This window comes from Propithecus coquereli, unplaced genomic scaffold, assembly GCF_000956105.1.
Source record: "Propithecus coquereli isolate 6110/MARCELLA unplaced genomic scaffold, Pcoq_1.0 Scaffold95, whole genome shotgun sequence".
Lineage (NCBI taxonomy): Eukaryota > Metazoa > Chordata > Mammalia > Primates > Indriidae > Propithecus > Propithecus coquereli.
The window spans coordinates 3,278,497-3,291,776 of NW_012155840.1; the positions used below are offsets into that span (position 1 = coordinate 3,278,497).

The window sequence follows — 13,280 nt, forward strand, 5'->3', positions numbered from 1 at the left end:
TGAAACACGGACTTGCGGGGGGGGGGGACCAAGGGCAACATACGTGACCTAAACATCTGTACCCCCATAATATGCTGAAATAAAAAAAAAAGGTTCACAAAAAAAAATAATGGAAGTGAAATTTGAATTGGACATAAATAAAATTTAAGAATATTGAAAAAAAAATTTTAGAATCAAAAGATGTTTTGGTGGAAGTGTAGAAATTATATGGCATGTTTGGATAGAATAGAGATTCATTAATTTGTTATAAATGTTTATTGAACACCTTCTACAGAATAAATGAGGTTCCCAAGAAAATATCAGCTGAAAGTTTTTTTATTTGAAATACTTATTTCCATTACATGAACAAAAATTGGTAGCTCAGCATCAGTGCGATATAATAGTAATGAGTTTGAGATCTTTCAAAATACTGGTTTTATAGCAAAGTTCAAGATGGGTTTACTTTATATCTTTTTTCAGTCAATAAAGGAGAGAACATGAATTCAATTGATGTTATATGAGTGTTGTGGTAGACTAGCTGTGCAACTTTATGAAACGTGGAAAGCCTAGATTAAATCTCTGATTTCACCGAGAAACAAACAAACACTAAGCAGTTCAAACCTAACAAGAAAACTGGCAACACATTGAATGAGCATGGGCTTTGGAATTGGATGGACATGGATTTGAATCCCCATTTCACTCTTTATTAGCCAGGTGACATTAGACAATGTATTTAGCATCACTGAACCTTAGTTTCTTATTCTGTAAAGTAAAGATAACATGGGTCTTACAGGATTATTGTCAGAATTAGAAAAAATATGGAAAGCTCATAATGTGGTATGTGGTAAATAGTAACTATTGTTAGAACTGGAGTCCAGGCAAGCCCTGGAAAATAGGAACTACAGAAGAAGCTAGAACACCTTTGATCAAAATTTGCTAAAACCTTAGCTTTTTGACGCCCATATATTCTAACTCATTTGGTGGTTTCTGTTGGTAGAATATGGGTTCACCTTGCTCCTCCACCTACTTTGGGTCAGATGAGGGTCTGACTTTGAGTGGAGAGTTGAACTGAGTGCATGTTCCCCTCATATGACCTCAACTCCCTTGAGGCTACAGGCTTGTAGGGTCCCAGGATAGCTGGTGTTGCTGTGACAGTCAGTGAGCTGACCAAATACAGGCAGGTGTCTGATATCCTCTCATGTTGAGTGTGTTGAATAAAATGGTAGATTGTTTTATTCCAATATATACATAAACGAGTCTTCGGGAGTTCTGTGCAGAAGACTAGTTAGTCTAATTTAGGCCTTTCCCAGCTAAATAGGTACCATTTAAAATTTTTAAAAAATGTTTTATTTTCTTCTTGTTTGTTTCTAAAATATGCATAAACATGTCTATAAACTTGTCTATCTTCTCTTTTTTAGTTAAATGTTAGAATACCATATATATACTTTTTTAACCTTTTTTTTGAAATACAGATTCACAGGAAGTTACAAAAATAGTACAGAGAGCTTCCTGTGTAAGCTCCATCCGGTTTTCCCCCATGTTACATTTTATATAACTTTAGGACAATATCAAAACCAAAAACTTGACATCAGTATAATGTGTGTGTGTGTGTGTGTGTGTGGTTCTATGACATTTTATCACATATGTGTATTTGTGTAGCTACCACATAATCAAGATACAGAGCTACTGTATTACCACAAAGATCTTCCTCAGCTAAGCACTTTATTAGACATATACCCTTTGTAAACATACACCCTCCCCGCTGCCATCGTCCCTAACTCCTGACAACCATTAAATATTTTTCATCTCTATGATTGTGTCATTTCAAGAATGTTACATAAATGCAATCATACAGAATATGACCCTTTGAGATTGGCTTTTTTTTCCTGTCAGTGTAATGCCCTTGAGATCCATCCAAGTTTTTACAGGTATCAATAGTTTATTTCTTTGTATTGGTGACTTATATTCATGGTATGGACTTACCATAGTTTGTGTAGCCATTCATCTATTGTAGGATATTTTGGTTGTTTCTGGGTTTGGCTGTTACATGTAAAGCTGCTATGAAGATTTGTGCACAGTTTTTGTGTGGGCATAAATTTTCATTTCTCTCCTGAGCATAAATGCTCAGGAATGTTATTGCTGGGTTATATGTAAGTGTATGTTTAATTTTTTAAGAAACCACAAACTGTTTTCCAGAGTGTACTATTTTTACTCTCACCAGCAATGTATGAGAGATCTTGTTTCTTTACTTCTTCACCAGCATTTAATGTCACCACAATTTTTTCTCTTATCCATTATGATAGGTGTAATGATAGCTCACTGTGGTTTTAAGTTTGCACTTCCCTAAGGGCTAGTGATTTTGAAAATCTCTTTATGTGCTTATTTGCTATTCATATTATATATTCTGTTTGGGGAAATTTGCCATTTGTATATTCTCTTTTTGAGGGTAAAATGTATCTTAGTGTCTTTTGCTCGTTTTCTAATTGGATTGTCTTTTACTATTGAGTTTTGAGAGTTGTTTATATATTCTAGAAACAAGTTCTTTATCAGATATGTGATTTGTAAATATTTTTCCCCTGTCTATAGCTTGTCTTTAGTCTTTGTAACAGGATTTTTCACAGAACAAAAGTTTTTAATTTTTAAGTGAAATTTGTTGATTTTTTCCTTTTATCAGTAGTGCTTTCAGTATCATGTCCAAGAACTTTTCACCAAACCGTAGATCCCACAGATTTTTTTCATGTATTTTCTTCTAAATTTCATAGCATTACGTTTTACATTTAAATCTATGATCAACTTTGAGTTAATTTTGTATAAGGTGTATGGTTTAGGTTGTGGTAATCAGAATTCTAAGATGGCCCTCAAGTCTTCCCCTGTGGTGTACATCCACTATAAAATCAATCCTCTCCCCTTGAGGGTGAGTGATACCAGTAAATATAATGGATATCACTTCTGTGATTAAGTTACTAATCTAAAGGAGATTATCCTGGATGGGCATGAACTAAGCAATTTAGCCCTTTCAAGAAGGCAAAATGTCTGAGAGATGTTCTTCTTCTGGCCTGTAGGAAAGCACACAACCATGTTGAATGAGGAAGGGGCCAGTTGTCAAGGAACTGAGGGCACCCTTTAGGAGCTGAGAGTGACCCTGGCTGGTAGCCAGCAAGAAATAGAGACTTCTGTTCTATAACTGCAAGGAAATGAATTCGGCCAATTTGTATGGGCTTGCAAGGGGACTCTTAATCTCGGACAAGATCGCAGCTCCGGGTGATACCTTGATTTCAGCATCGTGGGATCCCAAGCAGAGGACCCAGCTAACCCACGCTGGACTCCTGACCCACAGAAACTAGGAAATGATAAATTTGTTTTAAGTTACTAAGTTTGTAGTAATTTGTTGTGCTGCAATACAGATTTTGGTATCCTAGAGTAGGGTGCCGCTTTTGTTCTTGAATGTAGATGAAGATTTTGATTATTGGAACTTACATCTGGGGGTGTACGGGAAAGAAGTGGGACATACATGTTGTTAGGCAGTGGGTCATAGATTGTCTCTTGGATATGGAAGCTTCCTTAAGCTCTACTCTGCCTTTTTTTTTTTTTTTTTTTTTTTTTGAGACAAGGTCTCACTCTGTCACCCAGGCTAGAGTGCAGTGGTGTCATCATAGCTCACTGCAACCTCAAGCTCCTAGGCTCAAGTGATCCTCCTGCCTCAGCTTCCTAAGCGTCTGGGACTACAGGCGCGTGCCACCACGCCTGACTAACTTTTCTATTTTTCGTAGAAATGGGGTCTCGCTGGTGCTCAGGCTGGTCTTGAAAACCCCTGCCCTCAAGTGATCCTCCAACCTCAGCCTCCCAAAGTGCTAGGATTTATAGGCATGAGCCACATGCCTGGCCCCTACTCTGCTTTTCCGACTTTAGTGTCCTCACTCATGGGTTTTGGTCTCTGGGGACAAACAGCTGCTGCTGCCCTGCTCAGCTCTAGTAGGGAAAGAGCCAACTAGTTCAGCTGCTTCCAGTGCACTTCTTCAGTTATTTACCTGATGCTGCAGAGGCGTGTTCTCCACAGGTTTTCAATTGCACACTCTTATTTTTGGGCTGGCATCCCCAATATACATATATTTATTCCTTAATAACTTATATACATGCAACATTGTTAAATTAAGCTCTATAATATAAAAACAAAAAATAGAAATTTTTACAAGACATGATTTTAAAAATTATAAAAGAAAGATTAAAAAGTAAATATAAAAACTATGGAGACAGTGAAAAAGAAGATCAGTGGTTGCCAGGAGTTAGAGGGGAGGGAGGGATGACTCTGCAGAACACAGAGGATTTTTAGGGTAGAGAGGCTGTTTTGTATGATGCTACAATGGTGAATACGTGTCATGATACATTCGTCAAACCCACAGAATGGACAACACCAAGAGTGAGCCCCAATGTAAACCATGGACTCTGGGCGATAATGTGTCAGCGTAGGTTCTTCAGTTATAATAAATATACCACTCTGCTGGGGGATGTTGACGTGGAGGAGGCTTTCTGTGTGTAGGGATGGAGGGTATATAGGAACTCTCTGTACTTTCTGCTCAACTTTTCTGTGAACCTAAAACTGCTTTAAAAATAGTCTATTAACAAAAGTAAATATAATATATTTAATGCCATAAAATCTATATAGAAAGAAGTTCTGCAATTCTTTTCTGCTTTAACCCACTTTTGAGACAATAAATACATCCTAGTGGGTATGCTAGGTAATAGATGCTACCTTATTTATGAAGTGAGAGATAAAATTTTTATTCTCTACTATGGATTGCCACTGGTGTCTTCACTTGGTCCATTTTTTATACATTAATGTGTCCTGTGAGGTATGTTAAAGGAAGAGTGGAAAGATTTTGCAATGCGGAGGGATCCAGAGTGGCATCCTCACTCATTTTTTTACTTTCTCTGTATTCCACCATAAAAATATGTGTGTATCCTGTATGGTTACGTGAATTTATGGATTAAATTATTTTACATAGAGCAATATTTATAATAGTTTATAATGAGATAAGAGGTAGCCTTTAAAATCTGCTACATAAGGCTCACCGTTTTTCTTGTGGCAAAGTGCTTCAAAGCACTTTTAAACTTGAGTATGAATTATGTGATTTTCTTTCACAAAAAGAAGGGTTACAAATCTATAGAACTTTTCTTTGATGGCAAGTGGTTATCAGAAGCATTCTACCTAGAAAATATTAAACATGCACTCTGTCGCTTCAAGGTAAAGTGACATTTGTAAAAAAAAAAGTAAAATAAAAACTAACCACTCTATTGAAGAAGTTTTACAGAGAAAGCATTATGATGAAGTAGTTGTTTGGAAATGTTTCCAGAATTATGGACTTTTTTTCTCAAAATGATGTAAATCTATAAAAATTCATATATGTACATGTAAAAATTTCAGATCTATAATTTCTTAACCTAAGAGTGTCTTTTGGCCAGGTGTGGTGGCTAACACCTGTAATTGCAGCACTTTAGGAAGCTGAGAAGTGAGTATCACTTGAGGCCAGGAGTTCAAGACCAGCCTAGACAACATAGTGAAACCCTGTCTCTACATAAAATGCAAGAATTAGCCAGGCATGGTGGTGTGTGCAACCGCTGTCTAGTTTGAATCACATTTTAGTACTGGAGGTTAACATTTTTTATTCCTCAAAAAATTTCTGGCTTCTTTGAATAACTTTGCCATTTCAGTGATGCTCTTCCATACTTTGTAGTTCTGAAAGAGATTTTTAGAAGAGTATAGTATATATTGTACATATTAGTAACATGAAACATACTTTCTGTGTTGATCACTGTACATTGCTGCTTGAAAAAATATCATATACACTGTTATACAAAATTGCTTTCGTCAATCAAATGAAATACTGCTTTAAAAGATTTTAAATTTCTAAATCCTAAATAAAAATTGGATTATTATTGTTATATTCTTTTTAGTGTTATAAAGAATAAGTGATTTCTATTAATACTCCACTGAATATTAGAATTTAATTATTAAAACTAGATCAAGGAAGGAGCCAAAATAATTATGACTTTTATTCCGTCCATTATATAAAATTTCTGATGTTACTTCTCAAAAGTATTTTATTTTTTAAAAGGAGCTTTGAAGGAATATCATCTATATTATTTATTTCTTTTAGAATACCATGAAGATAAAATTCATGAAATGGGTTTCCAAATTTAGGAAATAGGATAACTTTTAAAATGTTGAACTTTGTAATCCTAAAATATTAAAGGCCAATTCTATTGTAATTTACAGTGAAATAATAATCCTGGAGCCTATTACTGATAGAAGGGTACTTTCTTTTTGTTTTTATTCAATAAGCATTTATGCTTGTTTTCAGGCTTTTGATACATTTTAGGTTCTTCTATAACAAGAACATACATGTAAAAACCACCCATCACAGATTGTCTCATTAAGATTTTAGTGGAGAATTTAAAAATAGAACAATAATACTATAGTGAAATCCATTAGTTTACCATTTTTAGAGTGCTTTCTTATATTAGATGAAGTATAGTTGAAGGGTTAAGAGAAGAATGGCTTTGCATTAGAAGTACTTAGATTTGAATCCTGACCATTGTATAACCAATTGTTATCCCGGACAAATTATTTAATTTCTCCAAGCCCCTGTGTTTTACTTTAAAAATCTAGGTTAAAAATAGTATGTACTCTTTATGGTTACTTTGAAGATAAATGCAATTAAGCATGTAATGTGCTTACATTGATCCTGGACGGCAGTAAATACTTAATAAATGTTATCTATTTTAATTGTTTGAGGCTTGCAACAGTTTTGGAAGTAGATAAGAAAATGACTCTTCTTCCCATTTTCTGAGATGGAGGCTCAGAGAGATTATGTGGCATTCCCCAATAGCATAGACCTAACCAAGTGGCAGAGTGAAGACCAGAAAAACACCAGACTTACGATTCCTGGTCCATTTTCTCAATGGAGAAGATAAATGAATTTGTAAGAATGAGGAGAGATTGGACATAGGAATAAACAGATCCGATTTAACAGCTTCTGATTTTTACATACATTTGAGACCCAGGGATATATATTGTTTTAATATTAGCTATAAACTTACCTTGGAATAACTCTAAGTAAGGTAGGTGTTCCCAGACATAAGGTCGTACCATGCTTATTTAGTGTTGGTTAATAGAATTTACATTTGTATACTCCATCCTTTTATGCCTATAGCTATGCTTCTGCTTTTTGTTCAACTTGAATAAAGTATGGTTAATAGTTTATTCACCAGATAAGTGTTAATCTTATATTTTCCTAAATATCTTTGGAAATAAGGTATTTTTGTATACCTTATTTTTAATTTTTAAAGTATTGTATATACCTTTGATATAAGGTATTTTTATATACCTTTGATAAGGTGTTTTATGTCAATATATGGCTTCAATTTATAGGTTTTTTTCCAATTTTTTAAAAATTTTATTTCAGAATATTACGGGGGTATAAACCTTTTGGTTACATGAATTACTTTTGTCTTTTCCAATTTTTCATTCATTCATCCATTCAATCAGTCAGTCTTTAAAACAGTCATTAATTCAGGCAGTCATTCAGACAAGTACTCACTGTGGGTCACTAGCATCCCTGAAGCTACAGAGATGTATAGGCACAGCATCTGGCCTTAAGAAGCTCCTCAGTCTAGTAAAGAAGATAAACATGTAAACTGTTAATAATCAATTTCTGCTAAAGCAATAAATGCAATAGTAGAAAGAGGCACAAAGAACCCACAGAGAGCTAGGGTAGAAGTTAGCATTGCCTTTTCTTGGGCTCACAAGAACGTTCTTGAAAGAGCCGATATCTGAACTGGGTTTTTGAGGGTAAACAGAAATTTATTAGGCAAAAAGGTCTGAATTTTCTTACTCTTACCTACAAGTAACTAACTGAACTTCTCTTTCTCAGGTATTTTGTACACTGTTTCTTACTCTTTGTTTACTCAATTATTTTTCACATGTGTTCAGAATTGCTCAAATATCTAGTTTTTCAAAGCTTTCCCTTTTCAGACCCTTTAAATTGAATGTAATTTGCAAATTCCCAGACTAAATACCATTGTACTACATTGTGACTATGGTAAGAACATTTTTTTCTTATAAATAATATATTATTTTTGAAAATGTCTTTGAAATATTTTGTTTTATTTTATTATATTTTGAAAGACTTAAAAAAAAGACATAATAATATCCTGGACTTAAAATTCACTACAAATTACTCTAGAATAAAAAGTCTATAAAATATAACTAAACTGTGATATAATTTCCAAAATATTATAACATTTAGGGGAGATAAGTTATTCATTAGATTAAGTGTTAAGATGATATTTTCCCAAGTATCTTCATCCTTTGATACAAGGCATTTTATGCCAATATGTCTTCAACTTACGAGTTTTTATCTTGCTTGTATTATTTATTTTATTATATATAGTGTAATGTGAGGGCATTCCTGTGTTATATAAATGAACAAAGTTATGATTGTCTTACAAAATAGAAATCACATTATTTACTCTTAAAAAAATCACAAGATTATTTTAGCTCCTTTTGTTTTGAAACATTTGATTTTTAGGTGCATTGGAAATTTTACTAACTCAGCTCATTTTGAAGTATCTTTTTTGTATATCTGTTCTGTCTCTCTTAAGATTGAAATTTAGGTCAATACAACTTGAATTTAACTTTATTACAGAAAATAAGTGTGCCATCTTTAAAAACTGCATTCTAAATTTTAAGCACAGTAGATCAAAGTACATCTTATTTAAATAAATAGAATGCAGTCTTAATTATTTTGTTCCAAACTTTCTTAAAATAGTCATTGTTCTCAATATAAAATGTGAGGTTTAGCTTTATTATTTTAAAGAAAGATGAAAAGTTGTTTATTTTAAAATTTTAATGATTTAGCTTTCAAATTATGGAAATTCTCCTTTGGGGACAGCTTTATTTGAATTGTATGTGACATTATTTTTATTTCTTAAGGCTATGATTAAAAGTTTCCTGGATGTCTACCAGCTTGCAAGCGCTGGAATCACTACATTAGAGAAAGAAATGACATCTCATCGAAGTCACATCGCAACCTTGAAATCAGAACTTCACACAGCTTGTTTACGTGAAAATGAAAGTTTACAATCAGTAAGTCCTTGTCTAACAATATTTTTTTCTTCTTTGGCTCTTGGGTTACATTTACATTTATGTTTTTAATGCTCATAAGATCACTTGCCAATATATATATAAAATATAATTTAGGGTAAATGATCAATCAAGTGACATAAAATTATTAGGGTGGAGAAAAATTTGAAGGAAAGAAAGCAATTAATTTTTCCATTGTATCATGTATAAAGATATGCATATTGTTATCAATGCTAAAACACTACATCAAGATTCCTTTGTGTTTGGCAGTGCAGCTGACAGTTGGATTTGGCAGTATGCATAGTTAAAGCTTGCAACTGTCTGAAGATTCAGTGTGTCCCATTAAGACAGAATATTATTAATTATGCGTATAACCAAAATGGTAATTAGAACATGTGATTATTCTCTGTAGAAAAGTAGACTTATCCATAATACATGCCTAGCTAAAGATGCATGTTGTGATTCATCTATATGATTAAAATTCAGTTTCAGCAGTTATTTTATGTTTTAAAATTTTAGCCCATGATGAAATTTAGTCTCACTTAAGACAAAAATTTTTTTTGTACGTTTGAAGGATGTGTTTGGGGAGTTTTAAAAAATGAATATACTTGTGACATAAAGGAATAAATAAATATTTATTCCTTTATGTGTCAACAATGAGATTCAGAGGGTTACCAATAATTGGAATGTCTTCTTTCTTTTTTTGGTTTGATTATAGTGGATCAGGGTGACTTGTAAGGAAAAACAGTATCATTTTGCCATTCAGCTGTTGACCCTTTTGAAATGATAGATTCAACAGAAAAGGAGTTACATTAGAGCAAATAGATGCATGGCTGTGGTTGGGTTCTTCACCTTCAGGTCTTAGCTCAGCATTTCAATGAAGCCTTTGTAACCAGGGTATTCAAAATTACAACCACACCTACCCTCCACCCTCCTCAAAAACTCTGTTTCTGTTTCTCTTTTGCCCCATATTTCCTATCTACCTTCTACCTTCTTTGTTTTATTTTTTTCACTATATCACTTATCATCAACGGACATGTGTATTTTATCTATTTGCTTATTGTTTGTTTGTTCCCCACTCTCAGTAGAATACAAGTTTCATGACAAGCAATTTTGAGTGTTTCACTGCTGTGAAGGTGCTCCAGTGATGAGAGAAGTCTAGTTTACAAGAGGTGCTCAACAAATATTTACTGAATGAAAAATACTAGTAATTTATCTAATAAATGTAAAACACCAGTTATTTGGGACCTGAGTTGGGAATTCAGTTTTCAAAATAAATGATTTTGTTGATTCCTTCCTTCTATCTTACTTTCTTTTCTTTTCTTTTCTTTTCTTTTCTTTTCTTTTCTTTTCTTTTCTTTTCTTTTCTTTTCTTTTCTTTTCTCTTTCTCTCCTTCCTTCCTTCCTTCCTTCCTCTCTCCCTCTCTCTCTCTCCCTCCCTCCTTCCTTCCTTCTTTCCTTCCTTCCTTCCTTCCTTCTTTCCTTCCTTCCTTCTTTCCTTCCTTCCTTCCTTCCTTCTTTCCTTCCTTCCTTCCTTCCTTCTTTCCTTCCTTCCTTCTTTCCTTCCTTCCTTCCTTCCTCCCTCCCTCTCTCTCTTTCTTTCTCACAGGGTCTTGCTCTGTCTCCCAACTGGAGTGCAGTAGCATCATCATAGCTCACTGCAACTGCAAACTGTTAGGCTCCACAGATCCTCCTCCTGCCTCAGCCTCCCAAGCAGCTGGGACTACAGGCGCACACCACCATGCCTGGCTAGTTTTTCTATTTTTTTGTAGAGACAGGGTCTCCCTCGTGCTCAAGCTGGTCTTGCACCAGTCTGACTCCTTAAAAAGAGGTTAGTAAATTTGACCCCCATGAAAATAAACTAAAATGAAGAGGAAACTTTTTTAAATTTTGCGTATTTGGAATTTATTCTATGCTGTTTAGGTTGTGTCAGCTTTGTTGGGTTGCACTATTGTTTGTTACTTGTTACAGTTATTCATTTTAAGAAAGGCCAAACTTGATAAAGTGAGATTTTTCTTCCATGGGTTCAACAAATTATTACCAATTATTATGTTACTTATATCTTAATGAAACTGTGTTTAATATACTGCACTATCATAACAAAACTCTACTTCTCAACCTTTTTTCCCTTCTGAACATCTCTATAGGGTATGCTCAGCATCTCATTTGTAAGAACTATTGTACCCTGGCAGTGATTCTTAAGATGGGATAAGTATAATGTGCAAAATTCCCCCAGGCAATTCTGATGTATCCTTTTAGGAGAATGCTGTCCAATTCCATGTCTCTATAGGATGTATGCTCTCCTGTCTTTTCCCTTAGTTGGGAAGCACTATTTTAAAAACAATAATAAATTTGCATAATAATTTTTATTTTTCAATACATTTGTATATGCATTTTCTTTTTTTTAATTTCGAGGGGGTTCAAATGTTTTTGTTACATGGATAGCTTTTGTAATGCTTGAGTCAGGGCTAGAAGTGTGCCCATCACCTGCATAGTGTTCATTTTACTCATTAGGTAGGTTTTTGCCCCTCTTCTTCTCCCCGCTCTCCCCTGCTTGATTTCCAATGACTTTTACTTCCCTCAATGCATATGTGTGCCACTCAGTTAGTTCCAATTTAATAGTAAGTATATGTGGTATTTGTTTTTCCATTCTTGAAATACTTCACTTAGGATAATGGTCTCCAGTTCCATCTAAGTTGCTGCAAAATGCATTAATTCATCTTTCTTCATGGCTGAGTACTATTCCATAGTATACATATACCACATTTTGTTAATCTACTCCTGAAGTGATGGGCACTTGGGTTGATTCCACATCTTTGCAATTGTGAATCGTGCTGTAATAAACATTCGAGTGTAAGTGTCTCTTTGATAAAATGACTTATTTTCCTTTGAGTAGATACCCCGTAGTAGGATTGCTGGATCAAATGGTAGGTCTACTTTTAGTTCTTTAAGAAATCTCCATACTGTGTTCCATAGAGGTTGTACTAATTTACAGTCCCACCAACAGTGTATTAGAGTTCCTTTCTGTCTACATCCACACAATCATCTATTGTTTTTGAATTTTTTAATAAAAGCCATTATAACAGGGATAAGGTGATATCTTGTTGTGGTTTTAATTTGCATTTCTCTGATGATTAGTGATATTGAGAATTTTTCATGCGTTTCTTGGCCATTTGTCTATCTTGCTTTGAAAAGATTCTGTTCATATCTTTTGCCCACTTTTTAATGAGATTGTTTGTTTTTTTGTCTTGCTGATTTGTTTGAGTTCTTTGTAGATTCTGGACATTAGCTTTTTATCAGATGTACAGTTTGTGAATATTTTCTCCCATTCTGTAGGTTGTTTCCTGATTATTTCCTTCGCTGTGCAGAAGCTTTTTAATTTACTCAAGTCCTATTCATTTATTTTTGTTGGTGGTGTAATTACCTTTGAGGTCTTAGTCATAAATTCTTTGCCTAGGCAGACATCTAGAAGAGTTTTTCCTACATTTTCTAATCAGGAAAGAGGAGGTCAAACTATTTCTCTTTGTCGATGATATGATCTTATGTCTAGAAAACTCTAAGGATTCCACCAAAAGACTCCTGGAATTGATAAATAAAATCAGCAAAGTCTCAGATTACAAAATCAATGTACATAAATCAGTAGCATTTCTATACAGCAGTAACAAGTCAAGCTGATCATCCAGTCAGAGACTCAATACCATTCACAATAGCTGCAAAGAAAATAAAATGCCCAGGAATATACTTAACCAGGGAGGTGAAAGATCTCTACAAAGAGAACTACAAAACATTGAGGAAAGAAATCGCAGATGACACAAACAAATGGAGAAACATATCATGCTCATGGATTGGTAGAATCAGCATTGTCAAAATGTCCATACTAGGCCGGGCACGGTGGCTCACGTCTGTAATCCTAGCACTCTGGGAGGCCGAGGCGGGTGGATCGTTTGAGCTCAGGAGTTCGAAACCAGCTTGAGCAGGAGCAAGACCCCGTCTCTCCTAAAAAAATAGAAAGAAATTAATCAGACAACTAAAAATATATAGAAAAAAATTAGCTGGGCATGGCAGCACATGCCTGTAATCCCAGCTACTCAGGAGGCTGAGGCAGAAGGATCACTTGAGCCCAGGAGTTTGAGGTTGCTGTGAGCTAGGCTGACGCCAC

At 34.5% G+C, this 13,280-nt stretch overlaps 1 protein-coding gene across 1 annotated transcript in view; it reads left to right on the top strand.

The window, feature by feature from the left end:
• The window catches only part of CCDC171 (coiled-coil domain containing 171), a 382,203-nt gene that overhangs the window by 310,205 nt on the left and 58,718 nt on the right, over positions 1–13,280 (top strand). Inside the window, exon 25 of the mRNA XM_012665015.1 lies at positions 8,972–9,124. Within this exon, the coding sequence (XP_012520469.1) occupies positions 8,972–9,124 (153 nt within the window). The remainder of the gene's footprint in view (positions 1–8,971; positions 9,125–13,280) is intronic.